This window comes from Musa acuminata, chromosome BXJ1-3, assembly GCF_036884655.1.
Source record: "Musa acuminata AAA Group cultivar baxijiao chromosome BXJ1-3, Cavendish_Baxijiao_AAA, whole genome shotgun sequence".
NCBI lineage: Eukaryota > Viridiplantae > Streptophyta > Magnoliopsida > Zingiberales > Musaceae > Musa > Musa acuminata.
The window spans coordinates 41,260,719-41,281,292 of NC_088329.1; the positions used below are offsets into that span (position 1 = coordinate 41,260,719).

At 38.7% G+C, this 20,574-nt stretch overlaps 2 protein-coding genes across 4 annotated transcripts; one reads left to right on the forward strand and one right to left on the reverse strand.

Moving 5' to 3' along the window:
* The first annotated feature begins 1,391 nt into the window (after positions 1-1,391).
* LOC103978911 (transcription factor MYB61) lies at positions 1,392-3,040 on the forward strand. The gene is made up of 3 exons (XM_009394869.3): positions 1,392-1,674; positions 1,745-1,874; positions 1,946-3,040. Exons 1-3 carry the CDS (start codon positions 1,542-1,544, stop codon positions 2,793-2,795), a joined length of 1,113 nt encoding a protein of 370 aa, XP_009393144.2. The 5' UTR covers positions 1,392-1,541; the 3' UTR covers positions 2,796-3,040.
* Positions 3,041-5,448: 2,408 nt separating this feature from the next.
* LOC135585403 (uncharacterized) lies at positions 5,449-20,213 on the reverse strand. 3 transcript variants are annotated; one of them, XM_065138726.1, is made up of 21 exons: positions 19,834-20,213; positions 19,626-19,660; positions 19,420-19,541; positions 18,033-18,122; positions 17,655-17,774; positions 17,455-17,538; positions 14,405-14,482; positions 14,156-14,281; positions 13,935-14,024; positions 12,815-12,850; positions 12,658-12,713; positions 12,039-12,186; positions 9,185-9,638; positions 9,009-9,100; positions 8,384-8,933; positions 8,050-8,188; positions 7,155-7,196; positions 6,797-6,962; positions 6,523-6,606; positions 5,981-6,253; positions 5,449-5,894 (listed from the first exon to the last, which is right to left on the reverse strand). In XM_065138726.1, exons 1-20 carry the CDS (start codon positions 20,133-20,135, stop codon positions 6,158-6,160), a joined length of 2,910 nt encoding a protein of 969 aa, XP_064994798.1. In that variant the 5' UTR covers positions 20,136-20,213; the 3' UTR covers positions 5,449-5,894; positions 5,981-6,157. The 3 variants fall into 3 exon arrangements, with proteins under 3 accessions (XP_064994798.1, XP_064994805.1, XP_064994811.1); XM_065138733.1 differs by having other exon boundaries at positions 19,626-19,719; positions 19,834-19,971; XM_065138739.1 differs by lacking the exons at positions 19,626-19,660; positions 19,834-20,213 and adding an exon at positions 18,814-18,860.
* Positions 20,214-20,574: the final 361 nt, after the last annotated feature.

Below are 20,574 nucleotides of genomic sequence, written 5' to 3' on the forward strand. Positions count from 1 at the left end.
ACGCAGTACCAATGCTGGTGCGGTGTTCACGGTTGGACCATTTGCAGTGGCTCCGCCGTCCCTCGGTGGGGTTTCGCCCCTCTCGACTCTGTCTCCGATGCGTCTCTTTTTTAGACGAACCACGCACGGTTCTCCGCTCCGGCCCCCCTCCCCCCCCCTTCCGAATCGTCCGCGTCGCGTGACTGGAATCCCTCATCCGTCGTACCTCTGATGGCGTGGATCTACAGGAACAGGTAGCATCAGCTGTGAGGACCATCGGCTGGAGCTCTCTCTCTCTCTCTCTCTCTCTCTCTCTCTCATGTCAGTAATCTTGGTGTCGTTCAGAAACAAGTACGACGAGGAGGATGTGGCTGCCTCGGACGGGGAATTACATCACATCTTCCGGTTCTTCTTGCATTGGGCAATCCACGACACCCGACAGCTATTTAGAAGCTTGCGGAGCAATGGATGATGTCGATCGAAGTCTGATAGGTTGCACACTTCAGTCCTGAGAGCAATAGCAGCATTTAATGTGCTTGGGCGGGCGTGGTCATGGACGGATGACTACTGGAAAGGCCCCTCGCATAAGCTGGACACAGCAAGGACAGGCAGTGTCGAACGATGAAGATGAGGTTGCTCCTCTAATGGAGGGCCCCAATGCAGCACGAGCCACACTAAAAAGGGATGGCTACGATCCGTTCGATCAATCAATCAATCAATCAAAAAAAGTGAATCGAATACAAAAATTAATTCGATCAATTTAAATTTATAAATCGATTAATCGAACTGAACCAATTGATTTTAATTTTAATTTATTTTACTTTAATCGGATCGATTTCGTGGCATCCGAACTGCTCGGAACACGCAGCCATGTTGGAGTGAGCTTTCGCTGGTTCTCTCTGTAATTGCAGGGATGATGATGGAACTCTCTCGGGATGCACACGAAAAGTTACCCCTGTCCAGAGAGAGAGAGTTTTGGGGAGTCGGTGGTTCTTTCCGGGACGGGGAAGCCGAGCAACTTCCTTTTTTGCCTTTACAGCCACTTCACACAACCTTGACAAGGCTCTCCATCGCGGTGGATGTGATCAGAGATCCACCAAAAAGCAAAAGAGGAGCTGTTCTCCCCCCTGACGCATGATGCCCAACACGTTCGTGTGCACTCTCTCTCCCTGAAAGTGGAGCTGAAATTTACCACCACCTGGATTTGAGACCAACGTAATCTTGAGATACATGCATTCTCGAAGCTTACAGTGGAAAGATACGCTGATCGGTCAATTCCAAGAAGCCTTTTTTGCATGGCCTTTTACTTTTTACTGCCATGGACAAAGTCTGCTGTGGAAGAATGGTGGCAGACACTGCCCCCACTGTTGGACCAGCAGAACGTTAAGTCTACGAGCTGGATGTGGCACTCAGCCCCCTACGTTAAAAGGCCGTGGCGATTGAATGAATGTGAAGGAAGGAGGCCGAGAATCCAAAATCCAACGACGGCAGGCAGGTTTGACCATGGCCGCCCTGCCCTTTCAGCTCGCCCCCGTCTTCTGAGTCGAATCCCTCCGGCCGGAATGGGGAGGCACGCTTGCTGCTTCAAGCAGAAGCTGAGGAAAGGCCTGTGGTCTCCCGAGGAGGACGAGAAGCTTCTGAATCATATCACCAAGTACGGCCATGGATGTTGGAGCTCCGTGCCCAAGTTAGCAGGTACGTGTTCTGTTGTTCACTTGCGTCAATGCTCGAGACTCGGCTCGGAGCTGAAGCTACGAACTTGCAGGTCTCCAGAGGTGCGGCAAGAGCTGCAGATTGAGGTGGATAAACTATCTGAGGCCTGATCTCAAGAGGGGCACCTTCTCCCAGCAGGAGGAGGACCTCATCGTCGAACTCCATGCGGTGTTAGGCAACAGGTACTACTACTAATAATAATACATGGCATCCCCAGAGATGCGTCTGCAAGCTCTGACTGCTGTTCCGTCAGATGGTCGCGGATTGCTACCCGGTTGCCGGGGAGGACGGACAATGAGATCAAGAACTTTTGGAATTCCTGCGTGAAGAAGAAGCTGAAGCAGAGCGGCATCGATCCCGACACCCACAAGCCGCTCAACGAGGCAGACGGCGGAGAGGCAAGAGCAGCCGGTAACGGCTACAAGGCGTCAGAATCCGGCGAGCCGAAGAAGCTCGCGCCGCCCGGGTCGGGGAATCCGGAGCTCGCCGTCCTCCAGCCGATTGCGCCATTGATGCCAATGCTGGAGCGGAACCAAATTGGGAGGTCGATGACAGCCACGGAAGAACTCGGCCTTCCCAGAAGCGTGGAGAGCTCCTCCCTGGCCAGCTCATTGAGCTACATCGCACTTCAGCATGCATCTCGGAGCTCTAACTGCGACATCGTCAACCAAAATATGCCTCTCTGGTTTGCCCAGAACTGCAGGCTGCTCGATGTGATCCCAGAATTGAGCTACAACACACCGTCGACTCGATCGACCTCGGTGGAATTAAAGCCGATGCCCGCCGGTCTCCCACCGGACGCCTCCCTGCTACCTTTCCAGTACTTCGAGGCATGCAATACCAGCAACAGCAGCGCGAGCAGCGGCAACAGTAGCAATGGAGTGGAGTTGCAGAGCTACAGTCCCTTTCTCGACAATGGCATCTTCCCGTGGTCAGAGCTGCTGCCCAACAAGGGAGCGGAAATCCATCTCGAAGGCGAGCCAGAGGATCTCAAATGGTCGGAGTACCTCAACGGCACCATCAGATTGACAGACACGATCAAGAAACAAAGCCGGTGCTCGTATGGAATCAGCAATGGAGAGAAGCATACAGCTATTCATTAATCGAGTTCTCGGAAACAGCAACTGAATTGGAGGACTCGGAAGCAAAGAGAAGACAGCAGAGTAGTTCACAGGTGTGTGTGTGTGTGTGTGGGTGTGTGTTACAAGATTTTTCTCATGCACATAAGTCTCGGAGAACAGTCGTAAGCTATGTAATCTTCGAATAATTTGTCAGGGTGGCAGTGTTATCCCAACTTAATTGTTTAGGTTGGGACAGAGTGCAGATAATAAAAGCTTCTTTTCAGTCACCTTCACCTCCTTCTTTTTCGCTGTTTTCTTGCATAGATGCAGTTGACATGCTGCCATGAAAAGTGGAAAAAAATCTATGTTCTAAGGAGTCCCCTTCAAGTTTCCTTCATCACTAACACCATCAATCCTTTGCCTTTTGGCAGTCAACAATCAATTCTGTGAAGGCAACTGCGCTCCACTGTCTGCTTATGGCCGTCTACCTCTTGCTGAATGATCCGATAACTACTCAGGTCACCTCAGCTTCGATCATGAGGCTTACGAGGCTCTAAATTCTCGAGCTATATATTAAACGAGACAAATCATATATACTTGAGCATGAGAAGATACATGTTCATGAAGAAAGTGCCACAAAAGGAGGCGCTTCCTGGTTGCGTGTAGAAGTTGGAGAGTGGCTCGATAGTCTACCGAGGCTGACATTTGTTCTCTTTGTCACTATGTTGAGGAAATCATTTAGAACAGCGATTGTGTGATGATGAAGCTGGCAAGCAGTAAGTTGCATAAAGGCTCATAATCAAAAGAGAAGCAAAGACCAAATTGACGAAGGAGAAGGAAGTCTGCCTCGAAAGATCTGCTCCTCTTTTTGTCTTCCTGCTGCAGTGCAAGATGGGAGCCTCATCACATTGACAGGAAACCTCATCACATGCCTAAACAAACGTGCAGGATGGGAGTGATTTGACTAGGAATAATATGACCAACTCTAAACATAAACAGACGAAGGAAGAAACAACAAACGTGCAATCAAGTAAAAATAAGAAATCTTACCGAGCTCAACGAGTGCCCATTCCCTATCAGATTCTTTAGCCTGACAAAAAAGAGGGGTGCAGGTACAACAAGGAAATTTAGATTGGCCACCTGATTTGACTCGAAAGCAGCAACAGAGGGTTCACCAAATATCGATGCGAGGCCCCATGAACAGGAATACTGGAAGAAAAAGCTGTGAAGGCTTCACCTCAACCATCTGCATATGCTGGTGGAAGATGCACATCAGAATAAGACTTTACCTTCCTTCCGGGTGCATTACGAGCACAGAAGGACCTTCTTGTGGCCCAGAGAATGCTGGGGAAGAGACGGCAACCCTGTTTATGTGAGTTTAGTGATTAATTGACGAGAAACAACTCTGGAAGTCGGCTCCACAGTTTCTGCTGTATGGTTCCATTATTGTGCGGGCAAAAAATTGCGACGGGCTTTGACATAATAAACACTAAGCAAAGACATGGACAATACGCAACCAAGGAAACAAAATGTTCTCGTTCTAATATGCCGTCAATAAAATATGGGACTGGGGTCTTGAAAGATGAGAGGTCTTTTGTAGACAGGTAAAATTCTTCAAACTAAACATGACGCACCTTTGATGAACAATATGATTAGAATCTTTTGCACGCTTTCCATGGTCATGCTGGTGCTCTTGTTTCTACAATATATTGTTCCACAAGGTCCCCAAATCATGTGCATCTTAAAACAGGTCAGTTCAAAATGCTTCTACTCATTTAAGTCAGCATACAAAGTCTAAACCACAGACTATTCAACAACTATTAACTACCCAGACCACGTTACATGCTGATCTAAAGCAGCTAAGACATCAATTTATGCACAGGAGTAACTAGGATAGAAACATATTCAGAAGCAATATGCAAGCGAGAAGCATGATAAACTTTGTTTTTCTTTTAACAAGAGGCAAGATTTATATAAGAGGCAAAATATCTATTGAAGGTAATAAAATGCTCGCAGGTAGGACGACAAAGTCAAGCCAAATTCTCCTGCAATAGGTCATTTCACCATAATTAATTATATGTACTACCACACAAAAAATACAAGGTATGAATTAAGTGCGTTCAACGACTCTGATTTTTTTTATAATCACGACATCATAATTTATTGAAATGTGATCTACCTTTACCACTGAACTCCCTAACATATTGCTGCAAGCAACGAAAGACAAACAATTTGTTCCAGGAAACTGAGAATTAATGGTTTCCTAGTGACGATACAAAATGGAGCAGAGCCTCTACAAAATATTAGTTGTTGCACATCTATGATTAACTGAAACCATTTGTGCAATTGATGTGACGATATGCACCAGTGAGTTCTTGAAACAAAATTGTAAATGAATTTGTCCACCTAGTAGAAGATGGAGAATAATTTGCATATCTCCTCTCTAAACCAAAGCATTCCGCTGCTTTTAGACTCAATACAGAGAATAGGCATCAGATAATCAAATAAGTCTTCCATATAAGAGCATAACCACAGGAAGCAAGCAAGAATAGAAAGCATCAAAAGGTAAAAGTAAAGCTCAGTGACCACAGAGCATCCACGGTCAAGGTTTTCATACCTTAGCTTCTCATATCTTCATTAACATAATAACAGATCGTATTCACGTGCATTAAACTCTTATCTAGCGAAGCTGATATGAGATCAGCTACCAGAGGCTGAAATGATGGATTATCTAGAGCGTCACAGGTACACTAGATGCCAAATGATGGTCACACACACTAATCTGCTCATCTTTCAAAATGATAAATCAGTTCTCACAAATAAAGTGTATAAAATTATCAGGAATAAAATAGCTATATCCTGGATCTCATTATCCTGCCAGGTTGCTCTAGTGACTAAATGGGCACCAAAATTGTCTTCAATGTTCGACAACTGAAGTTAGCCGCATTGACATCCCTTGGTAAAAGAAGAAATCAACTAAATCATCAATAGCCATTTATCATAACATGAAAAACACGACCTAAACAATTTGACAAGCTCCAAGGAAAGATCTGAAGCAATATGAGATTTCCAAGATGCATGCCACTTTTTTCCCTTTTATCAAACAATAATCCATTGATTTATGTCCTTTGTATAAGAAACCTGTATCATTAAAAATATCATAGTTTTATATAAACTTGAAGTTCCAAGAGATGTTAGCAATAACCATAGAGTGAAGAAGTTGTTACCATTAGGCAATATGCCTCAGAGCAGCCAATGAAGACCGGACCATGACAAAATTCATCTAATTATCTACTGAATAAAAATGGTTAAATTAGTAATGAATCTAGTTCTCCAAGAAAAAAATTTGGAGGAAAATGCTGAGCCTGAGTCTTCATGCCATTACAGAACACATCACTGCCATGTCAGTAATAGTACAGAGAAGCCATAAAAATTAATGCATCTGTCACAAGAAGGCCTATGGCATCAAAAACATATTTTGGTGCAAATAATCCCCAAACCTGCAAGAAAATTGAAAAAGGTTTAAAGATTTACTTTATTATGGATTTAAACATGCCCATATAGTACCTAATCACCAGATAAAAAAATGATTTTTACAAGTTTTCTGAAACAACTTTTTATTTAGGGAACATCAAAGAAATTCTTTCAGAATATAAAAAGGTTGATTAATTATTATTGCTTTATCATCATTGATTGGTTTAAAGTAGTAAAAGCTAATATTATGAGGAAATATGGTGAATTGAAAAATAAGATCTCCTTAGAAACAGACCATTAGATGTCTTCTTTGAATTGTGACGCATATGATTGTCAATGTAGTTGTTGTAGCTGTTATAAGCCCATAAATCAAGAAGACCTGAACGTTCACAAGAATGGTACAAATGATTAGGGATAAACTGAAAATTCAGGACAGAGAAGTGAACAGGGAGAATGTTCACTGATCTACACCATGGCAATTATCGATAAAAAAGAACAAGAGAGGGAAAAGTAATTTTTGAGAAGTTGCAAAATGTGATATATGGTCTGTAAAAAATGAATCAAATTACCTGTGTCAGGTAGAGAAAAGTATTACCCTCAGCAGAGTTTTCCTTACTATTCTGCAACTGGATTGTGATAATAAATGGAATACTAAGAATAGGAAGAATGTGAGACACACCAAAAGTATCTATTGCAAGTAGAAGACCTTGACGGATGATATTGAAATGATCAAACCTGCAAAACAATAAGGTAATAAATGTATCACTTTTGTAAATGAAGATTTTAAGCCTCCAAACAAAAGCAAAGGCATTGGTGAAGAAAGGACCTAAAAGACTTATAAAGGTAGTGACCTATGAGTAACCATAAACATGCATCATAGAAAATCTGCAGTTTAATCAGTAAGAAATATAGAACGTCTCGACTTACCCAACAAATGCTGCACCATAACGCAGACCATCAAAGGTACACCTGCATAATTATACACAAAGGTTACGTGTGAAAAGGGCAAACATAAAGACTAGAAATTCCACGTATATGTCAGGATATGAAAAATGTGAAATCTGTCCGGACATGTGATAAACCATGCATGTCTACCTATCACATTTGTAACAAAATAACAACTAAACTCATCACATCATATTGGCCATTGTTTCAAGATCAATATACATGATTTTCACATCACATGCTACTGAGGAAGTCCATATTCACCGAATACTGGAAAAGTATTTTAGTCAAAATATTGGAAAAGTACACAAGAAATGTACAACTAACTTCATCTTACCAGATAATAGCATTTCAGGCATTTAAATGATGCACCTCTACAAAACTATTGTCTTCCTTCATCATATCTCTAAATGCAGTCATAGAAGGATCATTCCACAGTATGCATTAAAAAGAAAATTACACAAAAATTTGAGAAAAAGTATAGCATCCTCCAGGGAAATAATTCCATCTGCTTTCAAATATGTGAATTATGGTCACTAATAACATAATAAATTGAACACCAGGAACGAAACTGGCTTCCATATGCAGAACAAACTGAGGTACCATGCTAAAGATATGGGGGTCATATGTATTATTCCAACAATTGTGGGTACAGATATGTGCACAATCATGCTAAGCTAGTGTATCTTCTGTGCAGGGTGAATATACAGGGAGCAAAAATTTTAGGTGAAAATCTTAACCAATGCATGAAATTAGCTATGGGGTACAGGTTAACTTGATGCAGTCCCCTGATAACTTATTCTAGCCTAAGCTAAATGTAAAAAAATATTCTACAGGTGTTAATATTAAAAAAATTTATAAAATCCATGTGACTTACCAGTGACCAGTGCAAAAGAATAAACAAACAGCTAGAAAGCTCCATTGAATCACAGGTATAGGATCAATGACGAAGGCTCCCAAATCTCTTCTTGTGGATTCTATCCATCCTTCCCTCCATGACTTTACTATAAACCAGGCTGTCATATAAAGATTATTCAAATGATACGGTATTACACTTATGAATTCCAGGAAAACATAGCAGAAAAATCATTGACAAAACAACTTCCAAGCATGTAATATAAAAATCTACAAACTAGTAGACTGTTATTTTAAGATTTATAATCATTACACGTAGACAAAACAACTGGACTAAAACTTGAGATAAAGAATACCTCCACTTATGAAAATCAAAACAGCAAAGGGACCTTGTCTTCCCAGTAGAATCAAGATAGTTGGGCTCCATGAAGAAACTAAGGCCAGAGATAAAACTGTCATCCTTGCTGTTGGCTTTACCCTACTACTGTCCAGAAACCGAGAAAGCACTGACAATACCAGAAGTCCAAAGCCAATAGCATAAACCACTTGAGGTGCAAAGTTCCTTCCAGTATATTGAACAAACAAAGAAATAGGCATCAAATTGCTCTCGGAGGCCCAATGTAATGCTATGAGCAGATAGCTACATACGGTTCCAAAATAGAGAATATATCTAAAGTGTGGCCAACAACATATGCCAGAAATGAACTTGTAAAACATGATTGCCAAAACGAATAGCAAAATTATTGGAAATATGTCTGTCAAAACTGTCAAAAGAGGATCTCCTTCATTGATACCAAAAATATTTTTAGAAAAGGTAAACAAAAATGTCGAAGCAGAGCTTTCCTTTGACATCCCAATTTCTATTCCAAATCTAATAATGGTACTTAAAATAAGAAAGAAAAGTTCCTGCAAAAACCAAATATCACAAAAATAAAAAATATGAAAATCAGAAACATCTATCTGCATGGAACTAATACTAACATCTGTCGGAAGCTTCCATTCCCTGATCGAACGCTGTAATCTGATAATACCAGCAGTAGCTAAAAGAAAATTTGCAACGCTTCCTTCTGCCACTGAATGACATTCATAATAGTTGAAGGCAATTAGAATAGTAAAAGATATGGACAATACAGTGTGCATAGTAGTTTTGAGCTTACATATGTAACTATTTGACAGAAAACTGGCTGCCCGTATTGCCACCAAGAGAAGAGGAGAAACCAGACTGAAATAATTACCAAGAATGTTCAGGGCATTTTGATAAGGCTTACAGAGAATATTTAGCCTTCTGATCGCCAATAGGTGAATGGCAAGAGAAACAAGCATACAACTGAGTCCAACACCCATCAAAGTTCCATCAAACTCTGTCCAAGCTGATCGAGCAAGCTTGGCAACACTCTCTAAGAAGTCAGAATATGCATCAATTTTCTGTTGAAAAGGTGACTCTTCGCTATCCTGAATCCTGTGAGGGGTACCCATAGGTAAGTAACCGCTGCTCACAGTATCTGACCAGTTAGTCTGAGCTTGACTGTACAACTCTGATACATGGTTTAGATCCTCAGTAGGCAACCCAATAACTGATGTGGCAGAATAAAGATCAATATATCTCTTCACCTGTAAAGTAAACAACAGACCAAAAAGGAACTGAATTAAGAGAAGCATGGCAAGAGAATTGGAGGAAACCTTCCCAACTGAAGATTACAATTGGGATAGGCAAATAACAAAATTGATGTTAGACTAGTCCAGATTCAAATGTCTCCTACAACTAGATACAGATTCTTATCTGTTAGTTCCATAATTTGGTAAACAAAACTCCTTTGTCCAAATGAACATAAGAAAGCATGAGAACGCAAGGTAAAAGGCTACAGAAAAAATAACATTGAATTCATTCATTAATGGACATAAAACCGATTGCCCAATCTAATTATCTCAGATATATAGAGTTGAATTATGTCATCTCATGCCAATTTCTTGACATGAAATGACACATGCATATCATGGGCATGCTAAATTTACTTCTGAATGTTTGTTGTTACTAATGTCGTGGCTTGACACAACCAGAAAGAGTATCACACTCAGCCACAAGAATAGAAACAAGAACCAAAATGAAAAGTAACAGAAAAAGCTTTCTATTATGTGATGCTAACCTCGTGGCTTATTCGGTTTTTCCAACAATAAAGTACTGGAGGAACTGCCTTGAAGCAGAACTTAACAGAAGTGTTAATACTGCTAATTGTTATACCTGGATTTCTACTTAAGTTATATTGGGGATTTCCTAATCAAATTTAGGTTAAAGTTAAGTAAGGACATTTTGGTAATTTAATTTGGATATAGAGAAAGACCTAAAAGGACTTTAATGGAAACTATAAATAAATATTTAAGTACTCTGAACTTAACTAAACTTATGGCTTTTTACATATTTCAATGGTGACAGAAGATCCATGTAGCTGACCAAGGTTTTTAATCTCGTATTGTACCGATGTATAGAGCTTTGCTCGGTACGATACGAAATGACATACCAAGCGATACGTATAAAATAGGCATAAAACCCTCCGAAAATACTTGAAAAATGGGAAAAAAAAGTTAGGATAGGGTTTTTAAGTTAGAAACAAATATACATTTAGTATAGTTTTAACAAAACTAATGTAAATTAAGTTAAGAATAGTGTCACAAATCTTTTTCGAACTTTGAGGAGTAGCCTTGTGCAAGGTTTGCAAATTTCGATCCATTCCGGATCATCCTTCCGTTAATATTGAATTATCTATAGAAAAATTATTTGAATTGTTGGATTATTTTATATATAATTTAAACATTAAAATTCAAATGAATTAAATAATTATATGTGTAGATATACCTAATTCTACCACCAAAACGAACGACGAACCTCTATGGGAGGTGGATCGAGGTCCTCGATCCTATGTATTTATATATCAATATGATATGTTTGTTGGACACAATCCTGAAATTAATCTCATATATAGTGTATTGATACACCGTATGTCATTGGTGCATCAATGTGGTGATGATTGTAGGTTGATCAACGTAAATCACATGTGTCCGAGGCGGCTCCTGAGGTACGAATTGGTGAATGTCACAACTTTTACTTTCGCTATTGATCTGCTACTTCGTATCATACTGTTGCTCGTAGAAATATGATCAACTATCACTATACTGTTGTTGGCCATAAGATTCTCCATAATACAATGACTGTGAATACGATGGTTGTAGAACCTCTTGATTAAAAATAATTTCCTATTAATCCTCCCAAATTAGCCTCCTAAATTTAATTCAATCCATAATTTGTTGCTTTGTTGAGTTTAGGAAAGTGAAAATATAAGAATAAGAGAAAGAATATGAAAAAAAATGAGTTTGAGAGAATTTAAGAGAGTGTAATAGTAAAATAGATTGAAATAGGGGGAAGGAAAGGGTTTAAAAACCCTTGAGGAGGCCTCCAATGATCAGAACATTGCTACTATTCGATAACGATCAATTTCGACCGTTACCGCTAAGTACAGCCTCGTATCGCTCGATATAGGGCTAAATACTTGATACCACCCGGTAGCGGGCGGTCCGCATTCCGATCTGCTAGTAGACCGGTATGTACCGCCCGTTCTGAACGGTACAATATGGTATTCAAATCCTTGTAGTCGACCCCAAATAGTTGGAACTTATGACTTTGTTATTATTGTTGTTGTTATTTGTACTCCTAATTAATTTAGGATTTGGTCAATCCTCCACCTCCCTCCTTTAATCAAAGTCCATTCCTAACATAATTAGGAGGGATACCAATGTCCAAGTTAAATTGCCAAAATGTCCCTAATTAACGCTAACCTAAATTTGATTAAGAAATCCGCAAAATAACCTTAGGTAGAATTCCGAGTATAACACTAATATTATAGTTTTTTACCTCTTTGGCATAATCAGGGCAGACTCTTAGCTACAAATAGTTTAACAAAAGTAAATTAACTACACTGTAGTAGTAGCACAATTTTATTACACAATTTCAAGTAGTACCTGCCATGAGTTTATGCAGAGAGCATTAGCATAGTTTTGCTTCCATGCTGCCAAATCTGATGATGGTTGACAATCGTTTGTACCTGTTCCTCGACCTTCCCATGTATGAGCACTCAATGCATATATTTCAGGATCAACACGCCCAATGCTACAGAGAGAAAAATTCATTCTTGTAAGCCACCATGTATAGTAGGTAACACGGAAATTATGTAACAGAAAGCACCTAAGTTTAAACATATGAATATTACACACACACACACGCGCGCGCGCGCGCGAATACATGTAAACCTATAGACACACACTTATGGCATCGAAAACAGCACACAGACAAACATTGTAAACTGACATGGTTATACCTCTAATGAAAAAACAAAAAAAAAAACCTAGAAACTAAATATTTAATATCTTAAAGTATCCCTTTTTTTGTGGAACATCAAATCAGCAACGCTGACAAGTTGAGCAGCGAGATGCAATGTCGCTTCCTTTGGTTCAAGGGCTACAACTACCAAAACAGAATATGTAAACAGTAAATCATGGGTTTAAGTATAGCATAATCATGAGCTAATGAGGTTGAATGTGCTGGAATCAAACACTGGCTTTCAAGGGTTCTGAAATGTACCTGCCAAAAGGAAATGGAATACCAAGGAGTGCTGAAATAGTTACTGCAAAGTCGAGCTGCATGTATAAAAAGAAATGTGAGAAAAGAAAAAAACAGTTGAAGGAATTGAAGGAACTGCTATATTCGCAATATTAGGGAACATGAGGATGGACCTAACCTGTTCGAAGATGCCAACGCATAGCTTTCTACCATCCTGATAATTTGAGAAATAAAAAAATTTAAAAACAAAGCAACAAAATATCATTCTATTGAAAACTAACAGCACAGACATCTTAATATTTTCAATGTATGCAACAAGGCACCACATAACTCTGACTGATGAATCAAAATACATATAACAAAACTTAGGTTTTACTTTTCGACTGAGAGAATCCTCAGTTTCACCAAAATTTGAAGTAATGTAGTATGCAATCTTGCTCCACAAATTGTTGTCTCCACTAGTTCATGTTAGTTTAAACTTTAAACCCTACTATTGTCATCTTTTAATCCTACTATTTGGCATTATAGAGCTCAGTTTCATCCTGGTCAATGGCTCAGCTTTACTTAATACCAGCTACTGATGCTATGCAAACCTAGTCATCAGCATCTTACCCTGATCAACTTTCATTTGGGCCATCAATGCTTTATTAATTTATCCTAAGTTCCTAACTATTATGTACTAACTTTTGTCATATAGTGTAAATTGTCCGTTGCATTTGCCTTTAACTAGTAATAAATTGTAAGATACTCCAGCATAGGGTATATAATAATAGATTTTGCCTTCAATATCAACATTTTCAAACTAGAAACATGTGAAAAGCAAAGCCTTATTTCTTCCTGACCCATATACCTCCTCACAACTCCTAAATTATCTTTTAATATCATCTCCATTGACATCCATCAATTAATTTCTTTCCCATCCTAAAGGTGATCATATCTTACCTCTAATTTAATATGGTAATAATCTTGAGAAGGGAAAGAGTTGATGACAATTGGAAAAGCGTACAAGGCATCTAGGAAAGCAGATAACAAAAGACATGTTACCATATTTATTGCATAATTAGAGCAATTTTGCTTTTAGAAAAAATGAAACAGATTTACTAAAATGAATGTGCAAAGTGTGATGATATTAGTTGTTCTAAACTAGCTTTAACTAGAAGGGGAAGAGTGCTGCATCAAAGATTGCACATCACATAAAACAATAATTGTGGTATAATGTAGAATAAGGATATGAAACCGCCACCAGTTACAAAATTGATTCCAATAAATGAATTAGTTTCACTGAGACATAAACATACCAAATCAGGATGGCAAAAACTTGAATCAAGAACAGATGAAACAGAAGCTGGAGGACTCTGTAAACTCATAGCAAAGAGTGATGTTTCAACCTGCAGAGTACATGCTCAAAACGAATAGATAGGTGAGCAAGAAACTCCAAATTAAAATAAAAAGAAGTGTATGGAGAACAAGCATAAAGTTGCTCACGAAACTTTAAAATGGTATAAGAAATACACTGAACCTCTTCTGCTGTGCCACCACCATGATCACCGTTTGTGGTTTGGCCATGATCACCCATTACAATGAGAAAAGTGTTCTCATGAAGGCCACCTGCTCCAGATTCGCTCTTCAGCACGTCAACAACTTCCTGAAGAGTAGTGTTAGTTGTTACTAGATGAAAGCATGAGTTATGTCACAATGGTCATTGTAGTTAACAATAAAGGCTAGCAGGAAACAGAAAATTTTGAGCAAGTGGTTTCAGCAAAAATACCTCAAGAATACTGTTATATTGTTCCAACTTCTGTATCATCTGTGCAGAATCAACACCAAATATATGCCCCGCATGATCCTAAAAGATTAGCATCACCACATTTAATAAAGTGAAAAATCTTTTGCAAAAAGAAACATGTGTTTTACTTATGGATGCAATAACTACTTTGAATCCATAAAAAGGCTCTAAGTCAAGAAGAGGTATTTCTCTCAAAATTGATGACATTTTTATTATATCAAAATGGGTCAACAGAGGGTGCAGTTCTTTACCCTTCTTCAGTTTCTAAACTTTGGTAGTAAGTAGTAACAGAATCTATAGAATACCCAGCTTTAAACAGATTGAAATGCCTCATAACAAAGGTTTGTTATGATTAACGTGGCTGGCATTATGTAATGAAACATCACAACCTAAACTGCAGTTTTGCAAAACAGAATTGGCAAAAGGATGTTACTTGCAGTGGCTGTGAACATCTTCTGAGGGTCAAAAAGTGTTAACAAGTATGGAAGAAGCATAGGATAAATGGGAGGTGGAGGTATTCCTGAGATGGCATGTTCACATTCACCTGCTGGATGTTGTGGAAGGCAAGAATTCTTTGAATTACCAGAAAACTCCAACCTTGATGTCATCCTCAGAAATTAAATCTGGAGTTATTTGGAATGAAAAATCAACATACCCATCATGAAGATGAATGGGTATCAAGACCTCTAGTCTGGAGTGAGACTAATGCTCCATCTATAACAATTTTAGTTTTTTCTCCCTTTTGCCCCTTTTGTCCCCTCTCTTTCCTCTGAATACTTAACTATCTTACTCAAATAGCACTACAGGACTTACCTTAAAAAGAAAAGATAAGATTCAGAACACATCTTATTTTGTCTATTGATAATAAGAAATTGATCATCATCTAAGTATCATATATGTTGCAAAAAATTATGCAAGCAAAATGCCACTTAAATGGAAAAACCAATATAACCTAGAAACTAGGACACTAAATTCAATTCATGTTTTCAAATTTTGAGTTGGATCATGATAAATATCATCTACATTTCAAACCCCAAAATTTTCTTCATAACTTTCATTTGCTCTTATGTGAATTAACTTGTGGATCATTTTTGCAGTTTGTACAGAAGCATGATTGATAATAAATTCAGAGAAGATTCCAAGGTTATGAGATATGACAGGATGGAAGCATTCTGTTTGTATCTAAAAAGTCCAAGAAAGGTAAAAGATGATTTCAATGAGGCCCTGAAAGCAAGAGAAAAATTATCATGCATGAGTTTCCTCTTAAGGCAAGTTCCTTAAGCCCTGACAGCCCATACATATTCCTTCTCTTCTTTTATATCTATTTTCTTCTAGTATCTCACTGCCCTACTTTCTCTATATTATACCACTTCATTAAAGCTGTCACAGCACATGTGGCATCTTAGTTGTTTTTGGTCATATACATCTCAACTATTTGAATGTATTAATTGGGACAACTAAGCAAAATCATTTCAGGGTTACATGGTTCACTCAAGAACCTAAGTATGAAATGGGGGTTCTCATAAGAAAGGCTACATGAAGGATTCTACAAAATTCAGATAATTAGTTCCCACTTTCCTTGGTTGCAGATCAAAATGATTTCCTGAAGAAATTCAAAATCTTCGTTGGAAACTATTATGAGTTGTGAATCAGATCTGCTCACACAAAGAACATTTGTCCCAGTTGTCCTACATAATCACAAATCTGATGTGATGCAATGAATTGACTACCCTAATTTAGGAGAAAGCAAGGAGGTTGTGACGCTCATGCATGGATTGCATTGATGATTAATCGGATGTCAAGCATCTTAATTTCAAAGAGCAAGCACATCTGTTGCAAGTATTTTTTCAGTGCCCTAAGGGGTACCAGAGCTAGTTGTCTCATTGCATTGTATCAGAGACCAAACAAGTAACAAACTGCAGAAATTGTCGGGGTCAATATAAGCAAAATAGAAGCACATCAATCGGTGCCAAATAAGTTCCAGATAAGATTAGGTCAAACTGAATTCAGGAACCAACGCAAGGTCCTGAGACACAAGTCGCTCAGTCCTGTTTCTCTATCGTTGAATTTTCTTCTCCTTTTTACTGAATATCATAAGTGTTGCAATTTGGTCTCTTACAAGTAAACATAGGATTCTAGTTAGTAGTATTTCTCTTAGATTTTGTCTTGCGGGCACCTGAATTCCTTTTATTCACATCTAGAGAGTTCTAGACTAGGTGAAATAAGAATAATATCTGCTCCGAAGAATAATTCATGTCGCTGGAAAAGAGATCAGCCCACATAAATCCTTTGTATAATAAACAAGCCTTCTTATGCCTTCAGGTCAATGTAAAAGTCCTTTCTGTCCACCTGTTGTATGTCTACTCTATTTTCTTTACCTCTTTTCCCTATCATCTGAAATACCAGTAATTACCAGGCTAACTTACTGGAACTGCATTAGTAACTAAATGAAGGTGAGATCAGAATATGGAAGACTTGAACAATGAAAGATGAATCTTTTATAAGAAAGAAAATATACGAGTGACCCTACCAGACCTTCTAAACTTATTGACAGTTGAATCAGTCACACAGTAGCATCTGCAGTCAAACGGGAGGTGAGAATATTAGGTTCCTCTGATTTTACTTGTAATAAATCACAAAGTACTCATTCGAGATTTAACTTTAGTGATGTAGAATCCTCTCTTATCATGAAATCTATGCATTTGAACAACAAATTCTCTCTCATCATGAATTTTGTGATGTTGTAAAAATCAATTACATGGCAACATCTACCAAGAAGCAACAGAAACAGAATTAAAGATCTGGCTAAGCCTTCTGTTGAAAAGATTAACAATGTGATTATACGAAATATTATTTACCAAACAAGCAGAAAACCAAGTTATGATGAAAGGACAAAAAGATACAAATAGTCATATACAAGTATAAAAGTTTAGCAAATTTTGCATGTTCATCCATCGATATAACCTACACGCAGGTAATTTAATTTTAAAGTTTGGAGGGGAACTTATCATAACACAATTATTTCGACTTACCACACCAAGGAAATGTGCAATAAGAACATCCCAGTCTTCTTTGTACAATGATGGAAGCAAGTGTTCGATCACACCATTATCTACCTGCCAGATAGAGACTGATTCATATCAGTAGAAAATATGTGTATATATCATGTCCTTTGTTAAGAATAAGGCACCATTTTCTGGTGGATTGAGAACATAGATTTAAGTGAACTTACCGTGTCAAGATCTTTAACATTAAAGGAAGGGTAAGGATATGATGTATTAAAGTGATCAGGAAACAGCTGCAACCAGGTATCATCACCCATCATCAGCACTCTCTTTCCATTTCTCACCAACTGTTTTGACATATGAAGAAGTAACAAATTCAAAAATTGAAATGCATAATAATAGCCTATTGGACAATATTAGGCCAAGAAGACAAATAATGAGAAGTTTCTTGTTTAAATACTTGCTTTGCTTTTTACAATAAATGAACAACGTGAATGTAATACTAGACAAACAAACCTGATGTATCAGATTATCTTCCACAATCGATAAATACTTTGTTTTTTACAATGCATGAACAACGTGAATGTAATACTAGACAAACAAACCTGATGTATCAGATTATCTTCCACAATCGCTGGAGCTCCAAAACTGTTACCAACATCGATGAATGTTGGGAGTCCTCCAGTAGTTAGTCCCTGAAGATGTCCCAACAGAAATTCAAAACTTAAACAAGGTAGCAGGAAGACAAGCCACAAAAAAAAAAAAAGAGGCATGGAGAAGAGGAATTATGACTAAATAATAGATTTATAACATTTCTTAGAAATTAATTGTTGTGATGCCAGATAAAGTATATTTCAAAAATTATCTATAAACATAAGAAAAAGAAACACCAGCGACAAAGTATATGGTTGTGTCAGATATAGCTTGAACAGGAAGAACATGCTCTTGTAATATTTATGAAATAAGCACCTCACTCGACATCCTTGATAACAAAAGATTGCTGTTAATTAGTATAACCACAAACATCAAGCCTTCTCCAGAGCTCAGTATCAGCTGTAACAAGTTAAACATCTAGAGCAATGTAATTCTGTATTTCTCTCCATTTCATATTTTCTTCAAATTTGATTGGAGTTGTTCTCTCCTCATATGATCCTCATATTTTGTTCTCCATTGGATAACCTACTAAAATCTTACACCTCACTAAGCCAGAATCAATGAATTGAAAAAGATGCTCCTTTGTGTATGTGTTCTAACTTACTCCTTTAAGAATTTCCATTTTAAGGAGCCTGCAGATGGTCAATCATTCAGGTGTACATCAGAATATTAGATAGAAAATTTGAAAAAAAAAATGCCAGCAATAGTATAAATGGATAACAAACTTTAAACCTGGGGGCAAAAAGAAAGACAATCCACCACTCTCATGATGTCAATACCTAAAAAGGATGGAACAATTTAACAAACTTTAAACTTTTTCTAAAGGAAACTTCTTACTGAAATAAAAAACATATTTGCAATGAGAAGCTCAGTGTAATGGAAAATGGCTCTATTTAAAAACAGTAATAGTAATGTGAAAACAGGAATGTGACTGCAATTCTACAACTCCTAATTATGTCGGAAGTACAATGCTATGGTTAATGACAAGCTAATGAATCTATTTCGAGCTAACGGAGCTAATTATTAAAAAGATAACAATTTTTAGGAACATGGGTTATTACCCCTTTTTCTTGAAGATAACTGTACTGGAAAATACTTCTCATCATTGTGTCACTTAATCAGAAAAAAACATACATGCAAAGCACTAGGTGTAACATTCTTCGTCAAACAACAATAATTGTAACACTTAATTGAAATGAATGTGGAATCATGATAGATATGTGTTAACCACACCGTGCAAGCCACAACCAGATTAGCATAAATAGTCATACAATCAATACATGGTGCTTCTTAAAATACTATAGCTTAGAATGACGAGAATAACTTTCAGAATTTAACCTTCAATCGTTGCAAGCTTGTAGTTGGTGGGTCTGCGATGGCCTTAAAGATCCTAGCAGATGATCCTTCCGCCGAGGCCAGCTTCTGTAACACCCGTAATTTGTCCATCCATGGCTTTTTATCTGCAGCAAACCGCATATATTACCCCGATATACTCGTGGATTATTGGAAATAACAAGATAGACATTAGGAGAAAGAACACTGACCTTTAAAGAACGTACTGGGCGCAACAAAATCGAATCTGACGTCCAAGAAAAAACATCGTGTGAGAACTCGAAAACGAAAACCTAGAAACTTAACCTACAAGCGAAAAAAAAAAAATCAGGAAACCGGATCGAGAAATCGGGGTTTCGCCAGCCGATCTGCTTATGGAACGACGAGAGGAGTCTTGGTAGGGCGGAGAAGAAGGATTACCTGAGGGCGTCGAGCACGATGATAACAAGGCGATCGACAGCCGGCTTCGTCCAGCAGCGGCGATCTTGATGGAGTTCATCAGGTGATTCGTCGGGCGGGGGAGTGAAGTTGCTGCGGCGATGAGAGGAGGAGATCGAGGAGCAAGGGGAGTGGGTGAGATCGGAGCAGTGGCTGAATGAGGCAAGCTCGGTGCGGGTGAGGAGGAAGCCGCGGGTGAATAGGTAGATGGCGAGTGAGTGGACGAGGAGGATCACCAAGAAGGGACGTATCAAGCTCCATTTCGATCCTCCCGCCGTCTCCATGGCGAGAGCGAGAGAGACGGTAGGAATGCCGTTTGGTTCCCACGACAGATGTGAGTTTCCAATGGACGTATTAAGCTATTTTGGTCTGTCCATATAGCTTAAACTCAATCTAAATACTTATTGATTCGACTCGAAATATACAGCATCATCTTAATTTAGTTTCATATAGGAGGACAGTGAACTCAATGAACATGTTGATGAGGGTAATAATGATAATAAGACCCGGTCTAACGGTAGCTGTTAGCTGTCCCAGATAAGACCCGGTCTGACGTCAGCTGCCCCAGATGACACCTCGCGCCTCGATTGACCTGACAGCACCTGGTCAAACAGACCGGAATGCCGGTCGAGGCACATTAACATCCTGCTCAAGCTCGGTCCATCAAGCCACGAACGTCGCTGTCAGATGTTACCGGGAGTACGATCTTGCTCTCTACAAGCG